This window comes from Musca autumnalis, unplaced genomic scaffold (genome assembly GCF_047663935.1).
Source record: "Musca autumnalis isolate F117 unplaced genomic scaffold, ASM4766393v1 scaffold_4, whole genome shotgun sequence".
NCBI lineage: Eukaryota > Metazoa > Arthropoda > Insecta > Diptera > Muscidae > Musca > Musca autumnalis.
Window position 1 is genome coordinate 183,893,205 of NW_027411977.1, and position 25,713 is coordinate 183,918,917.

The window sequence follows — 25,713 nt, forward strand, 5'->3', positions numbered from 1 at the left end:
TACATACAAATTTATTTCAGTTCATTTTTGGCGGAAAAAATTGTGCAAAAATACAAAATGCAAAAAAAAGACGATTTATTAAATGCTTTTATCCAATGTTGTGGTAGGGCGAAAAGTAAAAAACGTTTGCTACATTTTATTCAACAGGATCGGAAAAATATTCTAATTAAATTGATGTGGTTGGTGAAAAGGCAAAATGAAATGCACCGCAGTCTGAAAATGTCCGGCAGAATTTGGAAATTTGTGAGTGTTTCGTGATTTTTCTTAATAATTATTTAAATATGAATATTATTTTTATAGGAAAGGCATGGAAGATTTTGGGAAATGGATATCCCAAGTAGTACAAATACGTTTTTTAAGGAAAGTTTTCGAATGAACCGGGAATCCTTTAATATTATATGCGAGAAACTTAGGTGTATGGAAAAAAGTGATACACCGCTGAGAAAATGTATTCCGCTCGATAAAAGAATTGCGATAGCTTTATATACATTAAAGTCGTCAGCGGAATACTCCACCATTGGGGCATTGTTTGGTGTGTCAAAGGCAACCGTCTGTAATATTTTCAACGAATTTTGTTCCAAGGTGTGGGAGCTACTTGCTCCTCATTACCTGACAAGCGACATTTTGTCCGAAGAAAAAATTAGGGAGTGTGTCCAAGGATTTGAATGTCTTGGATTTCCACAATGCTTTGGAGCTCTTGGTACGTCCACATCCAGTATAATATTATTTAGTTAGAATTAATTTTATTATACATACATATGTATATAACCTAGATGGATGTCACATTGAAATAAAACCCCCAAATGACGAAGCCTACGATTACTATAACTATAAGGGTTGGTATTCTATGGTGCTATTAGCGTTGGTGGATTATAGGTAAGAAAATGATATTATGAACACAATCTTTATTAAACCAGCTACTCCACTACATTACAGATATCGTTTTACTTATATTAGTGTTGGTGCTCCCGGTCGTTGCAACGACTCCTACATATTCGAAAATAGCACTTTAAAAATTTTGCTTAAGAAGCCCATATTCAAAGAGCTATCCAGAAACATATGTGGGGTCGATGTCCCGGTGTTTGTAATTGGAGATTCTGCGTTTCAAATGTCTGATCACCTCATGAAGCCATATCCATTTTCAGTGACGGCTCCAGAAAAAGAAAAAAAATACAATTACTGTCTATCTAAGGCAAGGAGAGTAGTGGAAAATGCGTTTGGTCATTTGAAGGCCAGATTCCGGAGGTTAGGCAGAGGCATTGAGAACGATATTAAAAATGCCAAAAAAATTATAAAGTGTTGCTGTGTCCTACACAATTTTTTAAACCAACGAAATGATCAAATTATGCAGAAGTGGTTGGAGAATGTCGGAAGCAGGGATCCCGTACCCCAAATTCCTTTCAGTGGCGTATTCGGGAATGTTGAGGAGATAAGGAGCGCCATAGCAAACCATGTGTGGGAAATGGGTACGTATGAAACATATACATCGAGTAGTTCTGATTTAAAAATCTTTTCTCAACTTTTCAGATGTCGAAGAAGAGTGGGAGTAATTAATGAAACCGCGGAAACGCTTGGTTTTGGAACCCACCGCTACAACAAAATCTGCAATATACGTTATTTTTGAACGTAAAAACTTGAAACATGCTAGAGCATGTATTTTAGCTTTATGTATTCCATTCCATAAAAAAAAACATTTCGATTTGCGTGTGGGTTACGTCTTCGGGCATTTCAGGTGACGATATGCAACAATGTTTGCTTGATATTTTTTATAATATTATAAGATTAATTAGAAATGCCAAAAAATCAATTGAAAATTCACATGTAAACGCCGTTAAAAACTAATTTTAAAATTAAGTTACAAAGTATTCCTAATAAACGATTTGATTACAATTTATTTTAAAAATATTTTTCACAACTTACTAATTTCACAAGTAAGAAAGGATTCAGGCAGGCCGAATGAATGGTAAGGAAAGGATCAAAGTCGGTCGGGTCCGACTATATGATACCCTATACCACTAGATAGATATAGATTTTTTGGTGCATCAAATATATAACATCGAACGAAGATATGTCGATACTTATAGACTTAGTATCGTCATGTATTCAAAATTTCATAAAAACGAGCTGATAGTGTTTGGTGAATCAACTACATTAAATGGGACGAGAATATATATGGGAGCAATATCCAAATCTGAACCGATTTCAATATAATTTGGCAAATTTTATTTCACACCAAATTCCGTCACAAATTCTAAATTTCATCAAAATTGGACAGACATATCAATGTGGCGTAGGGTATCAAAATTCAAATCAACAACCAATTTGATAGAAACATGTACTTAAAATCTTCAAAAACGTTTAAATGGGTTCTACGGGGGTTATAACCTGGACCTATCCAGTCTAATTTTTTGCAAAAAATATCAGATTTTCTGGTAAACTAGTGTGGCTAAAATTGGAACCATTTCGCTTGAACAATGTGTTTAAACTTTCAAAATACTGTAAATTGTGAAGCAATACCACCAAATTTCAGATTGAAAGCTTTGCACTCCAAACAGAGACAAAATACCAAACTTATGCCGGATACTGACAGCACAATCTTCAACATACTAAAATTGGGAGGTACGCTTTAATGGAGGCTACATTAGGACATGGGCATGAACTCCTGTTCTTCTGCAATCTTTTATACCCTCATACCAAATTTTTAGCCATTTGAGAAAACAACTTTCAAAATCAAGAGGTACGTACCGTTCTATGGGGGCTAAGGGAAGCCGAAGACCTACACTGCCGGCGAGTTCCACGCGAAATGTTTAATGCCCCTTCTTCTTCAGCGGATATTGAGGCTAAAACCTTCAAATATCGAAAATCGATACCGTTCTATGGGGGCTATATCATAACGTCTACCGATATATCCCATATTCAATACAAACCATCCTGAAAGTAATATAAACTTCTGTGCCAAATTTTTACGCTCTATCTTAAAAATTGCGAGCTGTATCTTGATTTCAACAAACAGACGGACATGATAAAATCGATTAGGAATTTTATGCTGATCAATAATATATATATATATATACTTTATAGGGTCTCCGACGATTATTTCGATGTGTTACAAACGGAATGACAAATTTAATATATTATAAAAATACTCTTAATAAACATCCTCTTTCATCACAAAATTCAATTTATTAAAAACATAGTTTAATTTAACAAAACTAAATATTTAAAATAAAATAATTCACATAAATTCGAGTAATTCAAAACTTATTATTATAAAGTCTTATATATGTATATGTATTTCTACAGCATGTCTTTGCAAAACGTTTTCGTTTCTAAGTGAAACGAAAGAAGACACATTTTGGTATTCATATCCATCAAATTAACAAAATTATCTTAACTACTATTTTAATTAAAATTTTGTAAACATTTCATGTAAACTGGTAGGGTATGCTTTCGGCTATAGCATTAAAAGGAGCACGAATGGTTTTCAACCACTTTTATTTTTTATTTCGTTTGAACACGAGTATTAATACTTTTGAACACCTAGATGCAACAGGTTCTTAAATATTGATTAATAATAGAGGTTAAATTATGGTTAATTATAGGCTTTTAAAAAAAGCACATGATCAGTTCTCTTTGATTGGATTCTGCAGTACAAATGGGGGAATTTAAAGAGCGATTTCAAATTCCAATTGTGTTTTTTAATTTATTTTCAGTTAAAGTAATGTTACTAAAAAGTCTGGAGGCGAATTCTCATCAATTAGTTATTATTTTTAAGAAAGGAGAAATAATCTCTTAGAATTTCGTTTCTTTCTTTTTCTGTGTCCGATATTTCCTTTTGAATTTCAAGTCCCTTCATGCTTATTTCATTCATAGTTTTTCAACAAACGGACAGACGGACGGACGTGGCTATATCGATGTAGAATTGCACGCTGATCAAGAATATATATACTTTGTGGGGTCTACAATGATTATTTCGAGTAGTTACAAACGTAGTGACAAACTTAATATACCCCCATCCTATGGTGGAGGGTATAAAAAACAACAGTTGTGTTGAAAAGATTCTTCACGTTTAATTACTTGATTTCAGTAAGTTACTCCTTGTTCACCTAATGCATATGGCATTACACGTAGAAACATGTCATACGTTTTAAGTTCGAATTTTTATAAAGATTTTAATCTAATCCCAAATATCAAATCCACTGCATTTAGACGTTCACTCAATATTAGTGCTTCACTGTTTACTAATATCCAGTACTTCTAGTACACTTAGTGTTTATTATCCTATGGAACTTTTAGTACACTAATAGTATAAATCTAAATTATATAATTTCAGCTTTATTCTCACTCGCAATACCAAAATGGTACTATATACCAACCGGGATTCTCATTTCCAACTCTTTTATTTTCCCAAAAAACAAATTTCATATCCATAAGTACGAATTTCCAAAATCTCCTCCTAATATTTCAAAATTGTATCTCATCCCCTTTACACAATCTATACCAAATTCTGTACCATTCAGTACTTTCCTTAAGTCCAAATTTCAGGATTTCATCTCTTTCTCAAAAATCCAAACTGTACCAAATTGGTACCATTTAGTAATCATAAGTACGAATTTACAAAACCTCCTCCTTATCACCACTCTATACACCAACTGCTATCTAAAAATTCCAGCTAATCTCCTTTAGTACTTATTGTATTTCCAAAACCTCCATATCTCAACCCTACACCTCTACCTTCTCGATATTAAAACCCCACACACGAACAGGGACTCTAATAACAAATTTTAAAATTCCAGCGCTGTCCGTACATCAAATACCAAATTTAGAACGATTTAGTAATTTTCGTATATTTATGGTACATACATATTTCCCAAACCACCTCCATATACCAACGCTACACTCCAGCTCTATCCTTACATCCAATAAAAAACCATTTAGTACTTTTCGTATACTTATGGAACTTATTTCCACAACCACATACCTACGCACCAACAGCGACTTTAATACCAAATTTTCGAATCCCAACTATATTCCTTAACACAAAATTAAAGTTACCACCATTTAGTACTTTTCGTGCATATAAGCACTAATTTCCGAAATTTCTATCTTATCTCCATTCTACACACCAACACTGATCCTAATATTAAAATTCAAAATTCCAGTTCCTTAGTGTAGCAAATACCAAACGGTTCCAAATTTAGTTCCACCTATAACTTTTCATACACGTAAGTACGAATTTCCGAAACTACCTCCATATATTAACCTCTCACTTAATTCCAAATTTCAGGATTCCAGCTCTATCCGAAATCCAATCCAAATCCAAAATGTACCAAATTTAATAAACATAATTACGAATTTCAGAAACTTCCTCCATACCTTAATCCCATACTGCAAAAGTAATCTTAATTCCAAATTTCAGGATTCGAGCTGTGTCCTTTCATCCAAATTGAAATTGTACCCACATTTAGTACCATTTATTACTATTCGTACACAAAAGATGAATTTCCAAAACTACATATCGTCACCTGAAATGCCCAAAGACGTAACCTCCAAAGCGTTACGTTGAGGGTTACGTCTTTGGGCATTTCATGTGACGATATACACATATCTCTATCCTACACTTCAAGCGTCATTTTAGGTTTTAATTTCATGGTAGTTTTTCATTAGTAGTTTTCGTACACATAAGTACGAATTTCCAAAACTACCCCCATGTATCAATCCTACACTACAATAGTAATTTCAATTCCAAATTTCAGGTTTCCAGCTCTATGCTTTCACCCAAATCCAAATTGTACCAAATTTAGTACCATTTAGTACTTTTCGTACCCATAAGTACGAATCTCCAAAACTACCTTAATCCTATACTACAACAGTAATTATAACTCCAAATTTCAGGATTCCATCTCTACCTGTTCTCACAAATCGAAATTGTATCAAATGTAGTACGATTTAGTACTTTTCGTGCATATAAGTACGAACTTCTAAAAACTACCTCCATATATCGATCCTACACTCCAATAACAATTTTAATTCCAAATTTCAGGTTTCCAGCTCCAAATGCAGATTGTACCAAATTAAGTACAATTTAGTACTTTTCGTACACATAAGTACGAATTTCCAAAACCACCCTACACTCCAACAGTAATCTTAATTTCAAATGTCAGGTTTTGCAGATCTATCCGTTCACCCAAATCCAAATTGTACTAAATTTAGTACTTTTCGTATCCATAAGCACGAATTGCCAGAAATGTCTCCATAACTCAATCCTACTCCTCAACAGTAATCTCAATTCGAAATTTCCGGATTCCACCTCTATCCATTCACCCAAATCCAAATTTAGTACAATTAAGTACTTTTCGTACACCAAAGTACAAATTTGCAAAGCTACCTCCATATCTCAATCCTACACTTCAACAGTAATCCTTATTCCAAATTTCAATTTTCCAGCTCTATCCGTTCACCCATATCCAAATTGTACCAAATTTAGTACTTTTCGTACACATAAGTACGATTTTCTAAAACGATCCTCATTTCGTTTTCAACAGTAATCTGAATTCCAAATTTCAGGTTTCCAGCTTTATCGGTTCACCCAAATACAAATTGTACTAAATTTAGTACTATTTAGTACTTTTCGTACGTTTGTGTATTCCCCAAACCATTTCCGTTTTTAAACAACACTTTCTAACCTTGTTTTCCATACCAAATTTCAAGATTTTAGCTATACCCGATCAAATTATACAATTGGTACTAAATTTGGTAACTTTTAGTACACGTAGACTTCGAATTTCCAAAAACCCTTTGGTACATCTTTCTAACTTTCCATCAGTGACCCTCATGCAAAATTTAAGAATTCTAGCTCTTCCCGATCGTCTAATACAAAGTGTACCATATTTAGTACCTTTTAGTACTTTTCGTACCCTTCTAGTTCGAATTTGGAAAAACCCGGTCTTATCGCACCCCTACACGTCAACAGCAACACACCCTCAAAATTTCAGGTTTCTAGCATCAGCGGTTTCGTCTGGGCGATGATCTGTCAGTCACTCAGTAACTCAGTCATCACTAAGCTCTTTTATATGTATAGATTTTAATTTATTAAAAAAAAAATACAGTTACCTAGCCCATAGGGCCATGACGGTTCCAAAAACTTCTATACCTATATCTAACTATTTTATTCGATAGCATAAAGAGGAGTTCACATTGACAATCTTGCAGTACTGAAACAGACTAAAATGTGTATTGGTTTCCCAACTGCTGACGTCTATAAAATATAATGATGTTTAAACAACGGATTTCCCATTAAGGTTCCAGGAATTTCATTTATTCACAACAACATTTCGTCGAAATTTGACTCCGTGCGAAACAGACCTTCATGTGAAACTGTTCCTAAATATTAACCTATGAAATGTAGATTTAATACACATCACATTTTCACAAAATATCAAAAATCCGACGTTACTGTTATTTGAGATCTATTACAAAAGTGGAATTCAATCTTCCAACTTAAACGAAGTTTGAAGAATCGTAATCACTATATGGTGGATAGGCATTTCAGAAGGGATTTTCGTGATCTAGAAAGAGAACTCCAACGTTACGAAAGCACCTCTAGATCACACTATCGTGTGGTTCTAGGAGAAAGTGCCCCATCTATTTAACACTTTCTTCTATGGACAGGTGAAAAATTGGGCTACGCAAATAAAAATTTTTTTAAGTGGCCGGACTACGGCGGGGATTTAAGCCTTTCTTCTACCGATATGTGTAAAAGTGGGCTACGCAAACAAAAATTCCTTTAATTAGACGGCCTTTGGAAATTTCTCCTATGGACAAGAAAATGATACCCATAAACAGACACATACATATCACGGAAAGTATGGACTATATATCTTTGTGATCAGGGTCCCAAAAATTTCAGCCCGACCCGAGAGGTGCCCCTAAGGGAGACATAAGCCGAGTATGCAGCTATTGAACATTTGTGAAAACTCGAAGCTTGCGAATAATGCAGTTCAGTTTTAAATCCTGTTTCACATGTCCACAGGCAGCAGCTAAAGTCACGACCCCAATGGCATACATTTTTTGCGACACTCCATTGAATGTGAACAAATTTTCAGAGTATATGTTTTACGGTCCACGGTCATTACCCGGTCAATTATCATTTCGAACGATAATACCGTCATAGTTAGGACTACATCTTCGACACAAATCGAACTCCGGCAACATCGACAAGGTGCAAAGGGCAGCAGAATCTTTGAACCGGTGACTATCTTCGTTGATAGTCAGGCAGCTCTTAAAGCCATCGAATCCTCTAATATCAAGTCTGCTGCCGTACTTGACTGTATAACTGCATTGGAGAACGTCACAACCGCTGTTCGACTTTGCTGGGTGCCGGGACACTGTGACATTATGGGAAACGAGAAGGCAGATGAACTGGCGAGACATGGATCACAATCGACAAGTCTAGCAACCACTGACTCCATCAAACCACCTATATGTCACTTTTTCCGGAGCGTGGAAACGTTCTTTGAAGAACGGACCAAAGAACTATGGCATAATGAACCAAGGTGCAATGTGTCAAGGGCTATTTGGCCGATTCTATAAATGAAGAGAACAACTTCACTCTTAAACTTGAGCAAATCTGAACTTCACTCTTAAACTTGAGCAAATCTGAAATCAGGGCATTGACAGGTGTCATTACCGGGCACTGCAACATTGGAGATTTTACCAGCAAATGACAGGATGATGGCGTGGACTATTGCAGGCTCTGTGAAGATGAGGAGGAAACGGAGACGATTGAGCATATCCTATGCTGCTGCCCGATGATAGCTAGGAAGCGACATAGTTTAACAGGAATGTGCTTCCCTCCAAGTCTAACACTCTACTCAAATATAGAACCAACAATCACAAACAACATCATCAGAAATCTAAGTTGGCTGGGACGGCGCAACCCCGGTAACTGAAGTAATGGGTCACTATTCAACAGGAAACAGTTGGAATAGAGCATAGAAAAATTGGTTTACCTGTACTTGCTTGTTAAATTATGCAGTTTGTTTTTTATTTCCAACGAAGAGTATGAGCATCCTGCCGCAGCCATTTCCGTGGCCATTACGGCGTACACGTGCGAATTTTTTTTATTGCCTCGCAATTTATTCATATGTTTATCCCATAAGGACAACAGGATTTCCTCCTCAGCCGTTGACCAACGTTTACGTTTGGGTTTATAACGTTTTCTGTGAAAATAATATGCTTTTATGTATGTATATAAATAAAATACTGAGGCAAAATTAATCATACTTTTTTTCTAATTCATTGTCCATTTTTTTATTTTTGATTCTTTTGTGAAATTTATTTTTTTCTTCGTTTTTATGTTTGACAGCTAATACAAATGTAAACAAACAAGACTTGAAAAGTGTTGCAACTTTTGGTACTTTTTAGGCAAACACAGGGTTGTATATCATTAGTACTGTGATTTCGATGTTGATTTCGCTGAAATCACGAATTGAGATGATTTCATTTTTGTATGCCAAATCATGAAAAATTTTGCTGGATTTCGCGCGAAATCACGAAAAGCCAGCGAAATCACGAAAAAGTTACAAATGTAAACTAAGTATAAGGGGTAGGAAAAAGAAAATTTTTTCGTTATATCCGGCTTTAGTTATAAACGTGTTCATCTGTAAAATTCTTATTAAAACTTACTTTATATTATATCAGGCCTGCTCAGACACATACAAACACATTTTGTAATTGTGTTGGTTTTGAAATACACAAATTTCAATTTTCCTTTGTCTCTCTGTATACTGTGAGAAATATCGTAACAGTTTTTTTTTTATTTTATATTTCAAAATATAGAGTAGAATAATTATTTTATTTTGACCAAATGTGACTGTTGATGTTATAATTTGTTGCAAATCAAGTTCGTGACAAACCAAAGTGCGTTGACAAACCAAACACTCTAATTTGCCGTAAAAATTTTAGGCAAATAAAAATTCGTATTCAGTATCTTCATTCATTTTTTCAGTGTACGCATATAAATTCATAGACAAATTCGAAAACAGAACCTTCCTCATTGAATGTTCAATAGAGACTGATTTTTAATTTTGAAAATATTCAAAACAAAAACAAAAGCTCTCTTTTTAAATTGTGTGTGTGAGAAAATTGACACACACCGACAGCTCAGGTGCGCACCTTGAGCAGGCCTGTATTATATGTACAAATATTTGAAACAATGCTTATGCCTGATTTAGACTATGCTGGATTTAGCAAATCCAGGGGATTTAAGTTGTCTTTTTCATACAACATATGTCAAATAAAACTAGATAATTGCTAAATCCAGCGTAGTCTAAATGGACTTTTAAATTCGTCGCTATCCGCGGCCCTGTAAATTGTAAAATATTCAACTCGCGGGGTAAGCATTTTTGTTTTTTATCATCGTGGTCATTTTTAGAAGTTTAATGTGTGTACAAATATTCAGAAAAAATATTTGGAAACAAAACTTTGTTCGCTATAAACGTAGTTCCTTATAAACGATGTTCGCTATATCCAAATTTTACTGTGTAATTCTTTGTTTTATCTTACTTTTGCATATAAAGCATTCAAAATATATAAAAAGCCCATAAGTCCACCTCTATTTATTTTTGCCTCAAAAACAGGCCCAGCGCATTTTTTGGTTATCAACAAAAATCGTTAAAATTAAAACGCAAAATTATGAATTAAAAGTTCAAATAAAAGTTGACATCACTGTTGCTATCGGTAGACCTTTGCGACTACTTTTTATTCGTCGCTAACTTACCGAGAAACATTTGTTAATTACCGAATTTATAAGCATTTTAATTTTTTATTTTTTGTTTTTATTTTTTTCTCCTTTATTCTGCCTATGTTCACTTATGTCCAAAAATTTCACTTTCATTATGAAATATATGCTCTGTTCCAGAACCTGCAAGAAGCTACTATTTTTTACTACGATAACATTTTTTCCTTTATGTTATCGAAAAAAATAGTAAAAATTAGCATGGTATAAGTAAAGAGGTAGATTTAAATGAAAAAATCTATAGAACCCTTGTTTTTCCTGAATTCCTAAAACTTCAAAATAAAAGCAACAAGTGGGTTTGTTTACAATGCATTTTTTGAGCATTTTATAAAAATCGATAAAAATGAATGAAGTGTTAAGTTTTCTCCACATAATCGAGTTGTGAATATGATAAAATGATTGTTTTTATGCAAATCTGGCGAATTTTTTCCATTCAAATGGCCTAAAAACAATTTTAAAAATCATTGAATTCGATTGTTTTTAAAATTGTTTGGCATATTATTCAAACACCACACACACATACACATTTTGTGTATTTTCTTTTGAAGTTTTAGGAATACTGGAATTAAAAAATTTAAATTGACATAAAGCTTTGGCTAACCTTTCTTATTAAACCATGAAAATTAGCAGATTCTTGCAGTACTGGAACAGACCATTTTATTTAAATGTATTTACTTGATTTGTTTAAGTACATCACGTTTTGGGTGGCTGGATTCAAATTCATATGTTAATACAGTTTTTATTGTAGTAGTTAAAAATTCATCGCGTGCTTGCACAAAATGCCCTTTCTTCATAATCTTTTTTCTTGCTAAATTTAAATTGTCAAAAATTATAGTTTTTTACCAATTAGTTATGTTTATAATATGTATATCATTGTATATTTTTGTTAAACGAGTAGTTGAACATCCCATCCATTTCCTGGAGTACATTAAATCTCTATTAGTCGAAATGTTGTAAATTTTATATCGTTTTTTTTTTTTATAATTACTACCCCTACATTTACTTTATTTTATATTAATTTTGTTATATATATATATATATATATTATATATGTTATATATATATATATATTAGCGGTATTCACTAATGGTGGTAGATTTATAACTCTTGTTAGTCCCAATTTACATTGGGCGAGTTTACTTGCGGCAATTGTCATTTTGTAGGAGAGAGAGGTGAGGCATATGGTAACCCTTTGCCTCTCAGCACCCTCTCTCACCTACAAACTGACAATTGCCGCAAGTAAACTCGCCTAATGTAAATTGGGACTTAATGTACTATATATACCAGGGTTTTTACAACGAAGTGTGAATGTCTTTTTTTGTGAATATCGTAAACAAATCCAAACATCTTAACATCTTTTAGTTTCAGTTTTATTACACTTTCTTCTTGGCCTTCATTCTTCTATTCTTTTTATTTTTCCCATTTTCTACCAAAAAACAAAACTCCAACATAAAATAAATCTCACAACAAAATGACGGCACAACAGTCAGCTGTTCTACACCCTTGTAAAAGTACAATGGAATGTTTACAATACTTTTAGGTCGAGTAAATTAACAACCCTGTGGTAAATTAAACTTTCATGTATTTTGTTGTTGTGGTGTTGTAAACAGCTGTAGATCTACAATATTAACAAGTAAAAAAGTATCAGTCGGCTTTGCCGACAGAGATATACCCTCAGCCTGTGTATATTAAAAAAACTTTTTTCCCAAAAAACGTATGCATTTAGGGGTTTTTAAAAAATGTTGGGCGTTTGAACCGACAAAAATGTTAATTAGGATTAAAGATCAAAAGTTTTGCGGAGGAGATACTAAAAGGAATGGATCGACATTGACCATTACGGAAGTGGATCTCCAGCCACTACATATGGTACCATAGGGGTTTTTACACCCTTCGGGCTGTTTGCTCAAGAAGTATGGACTTGCCCCTGAAAAAACTTTTACCATCGTAATTGAGGAGGCGAATGCAAGTTGCTTCAACAAAACTCAAAGTGATTCGATACCAGGTCCTAAAGTGAATTTATCCGAAATTTTGTGTGGGAGGTACCGGACGGAGTGGACAAATATAGTCCATATTTGAACCTGATCTATATCTGGTAGATATATTAGGATGTGTAAAGTATGGACCAATTCGGTCACTCCCTTCAAGAGTTACCGTACGAACAATTTTTCCGAACATTTTTGAACTTTAGTGGGGGAGGTACCTGAAGGCGTGGACCGATATGGCTTATCTTCGAAAATTGGACAAAATATTACTAAGGCTAAATGTTGGACCGAATCGGCAGATCTGTTCTAGAGTTATCTTGCGCTCCAACCACCTCACACGGTGTCATAGGGGATTTTTTGCAACTTTCATGCTATTTTCTCAGGAAATATGGACTTGCCGCTAATGAAACTTGTACCGTCGTATGGGCGGCAGTGAATACAAGTTGCTAAAACAAAAATCAAAGCGATTCGAGAGATGGCCATAACTGAACTTTTCCGAAATTTTGTGTTGGAGGTACCCGAAGGAGTGGACCGATTAACCCCCTGTTTTTGTAACTATTTTTTGTTCGTTCGTCTATATTCGTAATAATTCAGGCATCCATAGCTCAGCTCCCAGATGACATACGGACCTAATTTTTCGTAGACGCGTTCCATATATAGTTAAGAATTCCTCTTTTAAAAATCAGAGCTCTACATTTGCGCTGAGGCGAGTAAATCGATCTACAAATTTTGACAATTCGTGTGAGAAGAATAAAAACTTTTACAAAAACAGGGGGTAAGTCCATATTGAAACCATATCTAAGTCTGGTACAAATTTCACGACGTGCAAAGTACGGACCAAATCGGTTACTCCTTTCAAGAGTTATCATGCACACAAATTTTCTTCGAACTTAAACTAAGTTTGGGCAAAATATTACGAAAGCCAAAATTTGAACCGAATCGGTTCATCCCTTCGAGAGTTATCGTGCGCTCCAGCCAGCCAGGCAGACAGACGGACGGACATTGCTCAACCGGCTCTAAATTGTCTGAAACACATTTCGTCCAAACATACTTGGGGTCTAAAACCATTATTTCGATGAGGCACATTTTGCCCATATGAAAGTGTATATACCCTCGTTAGCATAAATGCTGAGGGTATAACAAGATGTACAAGATCTACAATTCCACTTTACCAACATGAGTGAATAACGCTATTATAATGTAGTATACAGCTTAAGGTCGAAAGACTAGGCAAATATGAATTGAAATAAAAATAAAAAAAGTTCGATCTGTGTTGCCTTTGCCCTTTTATCAGAAATGATGCCCAACTTTACCGAAACGTTGGATGTGTTTACGGATTAAGTAAAGTTTTGCATAATTTCTGGTAAAAGTATAAAAGACTCTTACAAAAAAACGACGCAAAACTTTACCCATACGTTGGTTGTGTTTTCGGCTTTACAGTAAAGCCCTAAACACATCCAACGTTTGAGTAAAGTTGGACGTCATTTCTGATAGAAGAATAAAGAAAAATTCTATGTTGCTCTTGCCCTTTTATTCTTCTATCAGAAATGACGTCTAACTTTGTTGAAACGTTGGATGTGTTTAGGGCTTAACACAAATTATGAAATGTCTCATTTACAGTACGTTTAAACTATGCTTGATTTAGCAAAGCCAGTCGATTTAAGTTGTCATTTTAATACAATATACAAATGAATCGTATAAGTGTATAGTCTAAACCAAGCATTAGATTCAAACGCAAGTGAGTTTACTTCAAGGCACATTTATATAAGGTAGATGCATGAATTACAACAACTAACAAATTTACAAATACAACATTATTGTTGAAAATTAAAGACAATAGGCCTGTTCGATAACTCAAAAATTTACACAAATTTTTACAAAATGCTTTTCGATAACAAACTTGTTCAATAAAAGAGAACTGAAAGAGCTTCCAAGAAGAACTTTTAACTTGCAAAGTTATCGACCAGACCTAATATTGAATATTTGGGTCGTCTAAAAATTTGAAAATATAAAGCATTCAGAACTGTCGTAGGTCATTTTTATACCCTCAGCATTTATGCTAACGAGGGTATATACACTTTCATACGGGCAAAATGTGCCTCATCAAAATAATGGTTTTAGACCCCAAGTATGTTTGGGCGAAATGTGTTTCAAACAATTTGGAGTCGATTCGGTTCAAATTTTGGCTTTCATAATATTTTACTCAAACCTCCCTTCCGGTACCTCCCCCACAAAAGTTCGAAAATGTTCGGAAAATTTGTGCAGACGATAACTCTTGAAGGAAGTAACCGAATTAGTCCATACTTTGCCCATCGTGAAATGTGTACCAGGCTTAGATAAGGTTTCAATATGGACTCAATTGGTCCACTCCTTCCGGTACCTCCCACACAAAATTTCGGAAAAGTTCAGCTAAGGCCATCTCTCGAATCGCTTCGATTTTTGTTTTAGCAACTTGTAGTTACTGCCCTTCATATGACTCTACAAGTTTTATCAAGGGCAAGTCCATATTTCTTGAGAAAATAGCCTGAAAGTTGCAAAAAACCCCTATGACACCGTGTGAGGTGGTTGGAGCGCAAGATAACTCTCGAATGGATCTGCCAATTCGGTCCAAAATTTGGCCTTAGTAATATTTTGTCCAAACATAGTTAAAGTGTGAAGATAAGCCATATCGGCCCACTCCTTCAGGCACCTCCCCCACAAAAGTTCAAAAATGTTCAGAAAAATTGTTCGTACGGTAACTCTTGAAGGGGGGTGACCGAATTGGTCTATACTTTACACATCCTAATATATCTACCAGATATAGATCAGGTTCAAATATGGAATATATTTGTCCACTCCATCGATACCTCCCACACAAAATTTCGGATAAGTTCACTTTAAGGCCTGATATCGACTCACTTTTTTTGTTGAAGCAACTTGCATTCGCTGCCTTAATTACGATGGTAGACGTTAGGGGCAAGTCCATACTTCTTGAGCAAACAGCTCGAACAGTGTAAAACCCCCCTATGGCACCATATGTTGTGGCTGGAGATCCACTTCCAAAACGGTCACTTTCGATCCATTCCTTTTAGTATCTCCTCCGCAAAACTTTTGATATTTAATCCTAATCAACAACCCTATTATTACCCAGCAAAAAGTTTGCATCGGCGGATGCAGTTAAATCACTAGAACAATTGCCGCTGGAGTACATCTTTTCCTATGAATTCACCTATGAATTTTACAAGAGAGCGCGCAGCTAGGATGCACTCCATTTTGCTTCCACAGCACACATCTAGGATGCACTCCATTTTCGATCCAAATCACAGCCTTTGATGTAGTGTTTTGGATTGAATTTAAATGCAGTCTAAAGATGTTATAAAATGCAAACCATTGCAAATATCCCAAAATAAATAAAATAGATTGCTTATTCGTGTAAAACAAGAATATTAGCTTTATCACATTAACACAAATTATAAAAACTCTCCATTAAATTTGATCGTAACTAAGTTTACTTCCTCTACTATGCTTTTTATGACATCGAAATTGATATTGCTTCACCATCCAAATGGTTTTTCATTTTTCCTCCTACTTCAGTTCAGATCTGCAAAAAACTCCAACTCCACTTCAAAAATAATTTGCGTCTCGTGAATTACAGCAATGTTCATGACTATAGTTTGTATTTATTTATTTTTTTATAAAACAAATTCTTAGAATTTTAACACTCTTTCTTGTGTTCAGAAAAAAATACTGCGACTGTAGGGATCAAAAAATTGGTTTGCTTGGCTAGGGATCTTTAAGCGATTGCTTCCAAAATGTATCGAGTGCAGTGCATTTTCATAACTCCGTGTGGACTGCATCGAAGGATGTATTGAAATCATAACTCTGAATTCCACTACATCCAAACTTTTTTTGCTGGGTACATGTTGAAAACCAAATTTACAAAAAAATAAAAAATACAGCTGATTGTAACTTCTACCTTCTATAAATGTGCCTTGGTTTGCTTTCTCCGCTTTTCATTTAGTACATACGCAACTGTTTTTTGTTCCTTTACTTTTAAAAACGCTAAAAGTGGAAAAATTAGTAAAAGTTGTGAGCTGCTAACGAGTAAAAAGTGGTAAAACGTGAAGAAATTAAATTAAATTAAATGAAATTAAATTGAAATTAAAACTTTTGCATTATATGAAATAAATAAATAAAAAAATATATTTTCATTTCAAATTTTCATAGAACAAGAATCCAGCCACTGGACTCCGACTCTACCCCATTAAAAATAAAAACATGTTTAATTTGTAATTAAATTAATACAAATGTTTAAAGTTCTCAAAAAATTCAGTTTTTTCTTTTAAATAAAACACGTCACCTAGATGTCGCTTATGATATGACATTAGAAATACAACCCTGTGATAGCATTATGACCACTGAACAATAATTATATAAACAAATGTCAAAAATAGCTGTCAAATAAAGAGACATCCGGCCGTCTTCCTTTCCTTTTTTTCGTATCTTACAAGATGGTAGGTTCTACCAAAATTATATGTGTTCAAAAATTCATTGCCATCCCCAGAAAAGTGACAAAAATGTGAAAATAAATTAGAGGAGTGATACAAAGTCACTGTGAGCAAAATAAAAATGTAAATATTTCCACAAATAAGTGTTGATAGAGCAACGAAAAATCATGTTAATTTGTGTGCAAAATTGATATAAACAAAAAAATGACAGTTGAAAGAAAAAATCAATAAAGAAGAGATGGCAGTGTATTTTATGAAGTGAAATATAATTTGGATCCTGTAAAATAAAATGTGCGTGTGTGTTTAATAAAATGTTGTGTGTTTTATTTTATAGGCGCGAGGTCCTAAGAAGCACTTGAAACGTTTAGCCGCCCCAAAGGCTTGGATGTTGGACAAATTGGGAGGTGTATTCGCTCCCCGTCCCTCCACTGGCCCCCACAAATTGCGCGAATCATTGCCTTTGATGATCTTCTTGAGAAATCGTCTAAAGTATGCCTTGAACGGTGCTGAAGTAACCAAAATTGTTATGCAGCGTTTGATTAAGGTTGACGGTAAGGTACGCACCGACCCAACCTACCCAGCTGGTTTCATGGGTAAGTACAATGACACCTTATAGGAGGAGGAATTTGTTTATAATGTGTATTGTTGTTGTTATTATCGTTGCATTGTTGCAGATGTCATCTCCATTGAAAAGACCGGCGAAAACTTCCGTTTGATCTATGACATCAAGGGTCGTTTCACCATTCACCGCATCTCCAATGAAGAAGCTGCCGTAAGTATTTAATTTTTTACAATTTTAAACTAACTTTAGTTGTCTTTCAAAATAGAAAGGAGTGTTTTAATGATGTTCGAACAAGATTCGGAGATTTAGGACTGTCTACAAGACTTATTTTGGTTGAGATTGTTGTCCAGGCGATTAAGGGATTCGAGTACACTATATCCATTTGATGCAATCGCTTCATGTTTAGAATTTTGGTAATCCTTTGAAACGAAATGTATAGAATTTCAGTTTTGTTGGCAGCAGTTAATTCATTGCCAAGGAAACAATTTTTAAACGGTTTTAATTTTATTATTAACGCATTCCGACTGCAGATCATATTTCTCATTAGAGTATACCTGAATTAGAAGAAGTTTAATTTAAAACAATGGGATCGAGTAAAATTGTTATCATTTTTTCGAAGGTATTAGATTTAGATTTGCAACTTTCAGCCCATGTAATATTCTCACTTGGAACCCTAGGCAATTCCTGCCGAACACAGGTTTTAAAACATGAAAATTAAGAATCTTGTATTTAATTTATCTTGTTTAAAGCATTCAAACTTTTACCTAATTTTATACTGAGGCTTTCCAACACCATATCTATGGATTTTTAACCAACGATGATGGTTTTTATTAAAAAGCCCAAAAGCAATTTTTGTAACGACGGTCATTGCTTTGTCTCTTAAATGATACTGCAATAACATCTACGTTCAATTACATTTTCAAATATTAAATCAAAGTATTCAAATATGGCTTATCGAAGACCATGTTAATACTTAATAGCCAATTAATTGTGGTTCAAAACTAGGCCTAAAGCAATTTTTGTAACGACGGTCATTGCTTTACCCTTTTTTCTATGGTACTGTGATAACATTTACGTTCAATTACAAAAATTAATTAACTAAATATTAACCTCAACAATATTTAGACAAATTTACTAATTTTTTTGTTTCAATTTCCTTTATTTTTTAGTACAAATTGTGCAAGGTCCGCAAGACCCAATTGGGAGCCAAGGGTGTTCCATTCCTTGTTACACACGACGGCCGCACCATCCGTTATCCCGATCCTTTGATCAAGGCCAACGATACCGTTCAAGTTGATATTGCCACCGGCAAAATCACCGATTACATCAAATTCGATTCCGGTAAGTTTGAAAATAAATGAATAAATTTTATTCCTTCCTCTTTGGCTTAATCGAAGACCATATTCAATGATCAAAACTAACAACCACATTATTATGGTTCAAAAGTAAGCCAATAGCAATTTTTGCAACACGGTCATGGCTTTATCCTAACCCCATGATAAGGTCATAACATTTCGTTCAATTACATTTGCATTTCCTACCATTTGTTTTTCCACCTTTGAGCTATTAAACATATAACTAATGATCACATTTCTTCCTTTTCAGGCAACTTGTGCATGATCACCGGAGGTAGAAATTTGGGTCGTGTCGGTACCGTTGTCAACCGTGAAAGACATCCTGGTTCCTTCGATATTGTGCACATTAAGGACACTCAAGGCCATGTTTTCGCTACCCGTTTGACCAATGTCTTCATCATTGGCAAGGGTAACAAGCCCTACATCAGCTTGCCTAAGGGCAAGGGTGTTAAATTGAGCATTGCTGAAGAACGTGACAAGCGTTTGGCCGCCAAGAAGTAAACTAGTTTTAACAAGTGAAAAAACACATGAGAATGTTTTTTTAGTTTACGTTTTACACACAAAATGAAAAAATACATTAAAAAAAAACAAAAAATTATCTAAATGACTTTTGATTCTTCGCATAAGAATTCCAAAACCTGGGATTTTCTATAGTAGATTAGTAGGATGTACAGTTTAAGGGTAGGTTATGATTTTTATGAAATCCCAAGTATACAGTTTTAATTCTTTTCACTAATAAACAATATTTAATACAACAATGGTTTATTCCATAATACAAATAACGGTGAATTTTACAAAAACCAAAAAATTATGGGGACAAAAGTTTACATACACCCCATGGAAATATGTGTATTACCGTACAATTGATGAAATTAGCAGCAAAATTTGTACATTTATTGTTTTGGCGAATGTTTCTGGGTGTTTGAGATATACTTTAGAGAAAAAAAAAATAATTTTTGAGGGTTACATGCCGTTAAGGTCAGACTCTTGTATACCCTTGCTTATTTATTTGCGTTTTTAGATATTATACTTTATAAAACTGAAAAAATAAGTTTGCGGACATAACTCCCAAATTTTTTTTGAACTATGTCCGTTTTTAAAATTTAAGTGATTTTTATTTAAATACAATTTTTGTTTCAAATGTATAAGAAAAAATTAAAAATTAACTTTAAGTTCATATGCATTTTTCATTTCACAAAATAATTTATAATTGATTTAAATTTTTTAAGAAATTTAAGTACAAAATAAGTAGTGGCCATCTCAAATCGAACTATCAGGCATGTCACAGATTCCGATCGGAATGGTTTCAATTCCGTAATTTCATTCCGAAAGAATTTTTCGTTTTTCGGTTTCTGAAGAAGCTAAATACGGAATCAATTCCACTTTCGATCGGAATTGGTTTCTGTGACATGCCTGTATATTCAAAATTTGCCTTCAAACCTATTTTAAACGAAAAATGCTGCCTACAGGCGATTTGTTACGAAAATATTTTCACAATTTAAGAAGATAAAAAGTTTTTGCAAAAATATTGAAATACTTTCTGAAAAACGAAAAGCGATGCAGGCGAAAATATTTGGCTCTTAAAACAGTTGTTTTGGGAGTTTACGTCATTTATTTGACAGATACTGTATGAAATTGACAACTTAAATGATGCATGTTTTATAAAACATGCTAAATGTAAAACGCGTATACAGTATGCAAAGTTCATATTCGTACACCCCTAAAAAATGAATAAAATCCTTATTAATTCCATATTTTATGTGCAAATATGAAATAATTGATAGTAATTACCATAACAAAGAAAGGTTTAAGAATATCAAAACAAATTTTTAATTTATTCCGTCATTTAGGTATAGATGGCGCCTGTGTGGGTGGCAAAGTTCGTATTCGTACACCTATAAGCAATATATATTTTGAGTTTTTAAGGATTTTTAAAGCAAAGTACCGCAAATTTTTGTTCCTTTCTTCTTTTGGAATGCCTCTGATATAGAAATATGTAAAAATGACGGTAATTTTATTAAAATGTTTGCATGAATAAAAAGTCGGACGAATATTTGAAATACTTATGAAAAATGTGCTAGATATTATAAACTATTGTAATTTATTCCCGAATTTTGGACGAAAATAGCTAATTGCAGTCCTTCTGTAACAATATTCGAGGTCTAATATGAAAATAAATGTGGTCAGCGTTTGGAAATGCAAAGAAACTTAATCCGGGCTTCAGTAAAGTAAACACATTTTTGCTATTTACTTAGTGAAAATCGCAAGTCTCGTTTTATATTTGACATTAAATGTATTGAAGTTTTAGAATATGGTTTCGAAAATCATTTTATATCAAGAAATATCGGAAATTACGAGGAATAACAAAATTTTAAGGAAGGAAATTTCCCCAGAAATAATGCATTTCTTCAAAAGGTTAACCCACGTTCATTCCTGGACAATTTACTTCATTCTTTTGACATTTTTGTACTTGTTTTTTTACAAACCTTTTTAATGTTTTAATTTTCCTTTTTTCTAACAAATGATAAGATTTTCGTTTTTTCGTTTTAATATTTGTACAAAGTATAGTGAGTGGTTTTATTTGTAATTCAATGTGGTTTGTATGTGTATGTACAATTCAATTTTGTGTTGTTTTGAGATTAGGTTTTAATTAGTGAAATTTTTAGTGCAATATATTTAATTCAGGCTAGGTTCTTTTTTATACAATTTGGTGGGGAATGCAATATATTTCGTGCAATATTAGATTTTAAGTAGTTTTAGATTCTTTAGGTAGGTTTAGATTTTAGGTAGATTTAAGTTTTACATAGTTTTAGGTTTTAAATAGGTTTAAGTAATGTGCAATTTAGGCTAGTTTTCACTTTTAACTGTTCTGTACAAAATGTGTTGTGATTTTAATTATGTTTTAAGTAAATATTTTAAACTTTGTAATTTTTGTTTTTTGTATGCAATTACGTGTTATATGTACAAAGATAGTTAACAACTTTTATGTTGTGTGTTTAACAAAATGTGATTGTTTCTTGTGTGTAATTTCTAGTTTGTACTTGTGTTTCGTTTATGTTCACTTTCTGTTCTTTAACAATATTTTATGTTGTAACAAATTGTGTTATTGTAACTTGTGTTCACTGTGAGAGTAACGTGCGCTTGTAATACCGGTGAGAAACTGAAATCCCTTTGCTGCCTTGATCGCTTTTAAAGCATAACTATGTTTTCCAATGCTATTGGAAGGCAGCAAAGGGAATAGACTAGCAGTTGCATAAATATGTAAATATATATGTATATTTGCGAACCGCTAGCCCAAAGTAAATGACAAATTTGACAAACAACAGGTTCGACCAAAGTAATTATGACCGGTATGGTCCTTGACCATACAGTACTCATTTTGGATCCTTTGGTAAAGAAATATAATTTTCAAGAAGTAAAAACCATTATTTTCGCAATTCGGCAGCCATAACCCCCGTTCACAGTAAACGTAGAACTTCAGTCGTACGCAGACAGTATGACAACTTGTACAGTTTCATTTTTCTTCATAATTTCTCAAAGTTTTCGGCATAAAATGATTTTCGAAACCGTATTCTAAAACTTCAATACATTTTATGTCAAATATAAAACGAAACTTGCGATTTTTACCAAGTAAAAACCAAAAATGTGTTTGCTTTACCTAACCCCCCGTTTACACATGCAAGTGGCAGTTCGAAAAATACCAATACACTCACACATATTCACTGCCACACCAACTAACAACCTCACTGCCGACAAAATTTCCTTGTCAGTAATCAATGTAAGTGCTTTGAAAGTAACTTCAATTTTTTACCGAACGTTTACACATGCAAGTGTCAGTTCGAAAAAAAATGAAGTTTCGACTATAATATGTATACACAACTGTCTGCAAGTTACCTGCATGTGTAATCCTTTGGTAAGCCCGGATTACGTTTCTTTGCATTTCCAAACGCTGACAACATTTATTTTCATATTAGACTTCGAATATTGTTATAGAAGGACTGCTATTAGCTATTTTTGTCAAAAATTAGGGAAAAAATTGCAATAGCTAATCATATCTAGCACATTTTTCTTAATGATTTTAAATATTCCTCCGACTTTTTATTCATGCAAAATTTTTAATAAAATTACCGTTATTTTTAAATATGTAGCGGAGCGTTTTTTGTTTTGATTTCAAGAAATTAGAACAAAATATCAGAACAAGTTGTAAATAAAAGTTATAGTTTTCTGAAATCATCAGCTCAGTGGAGCTATTTTTTGATGATAGTAAAGAAAATATAGTTACGTAGCATCTATAAGGCGACACTTAATATATAAATGGAATCCTTTAGAATTGTCATCAGTATTGTGAGTATGTTTGGTTTCCAACATTCATCAAAATATTTGTAATTTTTTAGGTTTAAATAGAGGAAAAACTGCGTAAAATTTGGATTGTTTCCAAATTAACAGAAGAGAAAAAACGATTTGCTCCTTAAGAATGTGGATCTTTTAGTCTTCCGGAAGTTTGAATTTAAAATGAGTCCACACTCTGTGCCATTCATCTGGTGTACGGGTTGGTGGACCACAACTATTTAATTGATCCGCAACATCCTTCCACACATCATCAAAAGTGACTTTAGTTTCGCCAAAAAGTCTGACACCACGAGCTACGTTTGGGTGGGCTTCCATTTTTTTAACCACCATTTCGAATTGCTGTCTTGTAGTAATTTTCACCATTATAATTACTGAAACACCAAAAAACGTAAATAATATTATTTATTTTTTTTTTGGACTCTCGAGCGCCTTTACACAAGGCAAACAAATAACACTTGGCGATCGTATGATGCAATGGCCAGGTTGTATTCCAAATGAAGGTTGTATTCCAGATGTATAAGTATAGTCCAAAGAGTAGTCCGGCCAACTTTAAATGCAAATACTAGCGATTGATCTCCAAAATCATTTGACGTTTAAGCCAGCTCCAATTATTCAAATATCCAAACAGTCATCCAAGAATTATTCGACAGCTGATTCATACAGCAAATAAAAGAACAAAATAGACAGTACCAAAGTACTTTAAAAAACGATATCACAGATATGTGAAATAACATAAAATTTATGAACAAACATATATAAACCGACTCACGAAGACCTGGTTGAGAAGTAGCTTCTAAGTGTGGTGGGTAATTAACTCGATCACTGCACTGCAGACAAATAATCTCCTTTTCACAGCTCCAATCACAAGATCAAGCAATAGCTCTCGACAGGACTTGAATCCACGAAACTCCAGCAAACGAACTTGGCTGTTGAGTAAATAATATTAAATAAATTCACTTAAAATAAATGAAAATGTTACTTACGTTTCAATTTTTCGTTTTTATTCGTTAGTAAAAATGTACGGCGACAGCTAATTTGTTGTCGCCGGACAATGAACATTACGGCGACAACATTTGACGGCGTCAGGCGAATATTGCCGTACGGAATCGAAAAATTGCATTTAGCAACGCGACACGACTCGCAATACGGAATCGACCCATTAATTTGAAACTCCAAACTTTTCCTATAGTCCTGCTTGGTAATCCCATTTTTCAATGTTCACAAATACTATGGTAAGTTTTATTCCTACGTCATTAGTAATTGCTCCTCTATATCAGAAGATTTGTTTTTTGATCATCAATTATTGTCTACCATGGTATAAATAAGCGTTTACAATATACAGTTTGTCTTCAAATACAACTCTGATTTACTAACACATACATACATTTGTTGTTTGGCTACCAGCTGTCCATCATTCTTTCACAGACAGTCGGGTTAACAAATTTTTGACATTTTTTGTAAAAATGTTTGAGATAATAATTGAAATGTGTTGAAAGTCCCAATTTACATTGGGCGAGTTTACTTGCGGCAATTGTCATTTTGTAGGAGAGAGAGGTGAGGCATATGGTAACCCTTTGCCTCTCAGCACCCTCTCTCACCTACAAACTGACAATTGCCGCAAGTAAACTCGCCTAATGTAAATTGGGACAAAATAAAAGAACATGAACAAAAACAAAATGTGTGAACGAAAAACAAAAGGAAATCGATGATTTTCATTCATAATTTTACAACTGTTTTTGCTGTTGTCTGGACGCCTACGTCACAAAGGCAAGTTTTGGGATTTTGACAACCAATACATGAAGTCAACTGTCCTGTCATTTGTAAACGCAGGGTAAGTAAAGAGGTAGATTTAAATGGAAAAAATCTATAGAACCCTTGTTTTTCTTGAATTCCTAAAACGTCAAAATTAGTCGATGGTAAGACTAGCAAGGTTTCTTGAAACCAATTTCGGTAAAGTTTCTTTTCAAGTTTCGTTAGTGTCCACACACGTTAACGTGAAATTTATAATTTTTGCATGTCCTCTTTATTTTACCATTCGCGTTTGTTGTGTTTCTCATACCAATAAAAACAAAAAAAGACATAAATAAACCAAAAAAAACAACATAAAATAATTAACATTAATAATTAAATTAATATTAATAGTTAAATTTTCAATATTTAATTAATTAAATGTTTTTAT

The 25,713-nt window shown here is 33.7% G+C and overlaps 1 protein-coding gene, 1 long non-coding RNA gene and 2 other non-coding genes across 4 annotated transcripts; 3 read left to right on the plus strand and 1 right to left on the minus strand.

The window, feature by feature from the left end:
• The first annotated feature begins 17,153 nt into the window (after nt 1-17,153).
• On the plus strand, nt 17,154-19,782 carry RpS4 (ribosomal protein S4). Its single transcript, XM_073981311.1, has 5 exons — nt 17,154-17,273; nt 17,602-17,860; nt 17,942-18,039; nt 18,999-19,170; nt 19,435-19,782. The coding sequence occupies exons 1-5, from the start codon at nt 17,271-17,273 to the stop codon at nt 19,683-19,685; spliced, it is 783 nt and encodes a 260-aa protein (XP_073837412.1). The 5' UTR covers nt 17,154-17,270; the 3' UTR covers nt 19,686-19,782.
• LOC141404438 (small nucleolar RNA psi28S-3327) lies at nt 18,773-18,918 on the plus strand. The gene has a single exon (XR_012413037.1). It is a non-coding gene; the product is annotated as a small nucleolar RNA psi28S-3327 (small nucleolar RNA).
• Nucleotides 19,209-19,359, plus strand: LOC141404439 (small nucleolar RNA psi28S-3327). The gene has a single exon (XR_012413038.1). It is a non-coding gene; the product is annotated as a small nucleolar RNA psi28S-3327 (small nucleolar RNA).
• Nucleotides 19,783-20,990: 1,208 nt separating the features above from the next.
• On the minus strand, nt 20,991-24,752 carry LOC141401241 (uncharacterized). The gene is made up of 3 exons (XR_012412296.1): nt 24,518-24,752; nt 24,304-24,460; nt 20,991-24,184 (listed from the first exon to the last, which is right to left on the minus strand). It is a non-coding gene; the product is annotated as an uncharacterized lncRNA (long non-coding RNA).
• Nucleotides 24,753-25,713: the final 961 nt, after the last annotated feature.

Coding starts and splice junctions, on each gene's coding strand:
- RpS4 (XM_073981311.1), top strand. Junction 17,861..17,941: donor CTACCCAGCTGGTTTCATGG/GTAAGTACAATG, acceptor GCATTGTTGCAG/ATGTCATCTCCATTGAAAAG. Junction 18,040..18,998: donor TCTCCAATGAAGAAGCTGCC/GTAAGTATTTAA, acceptor TTTATTTTTTAG/TACAAATTGTGCAAGGTCCG.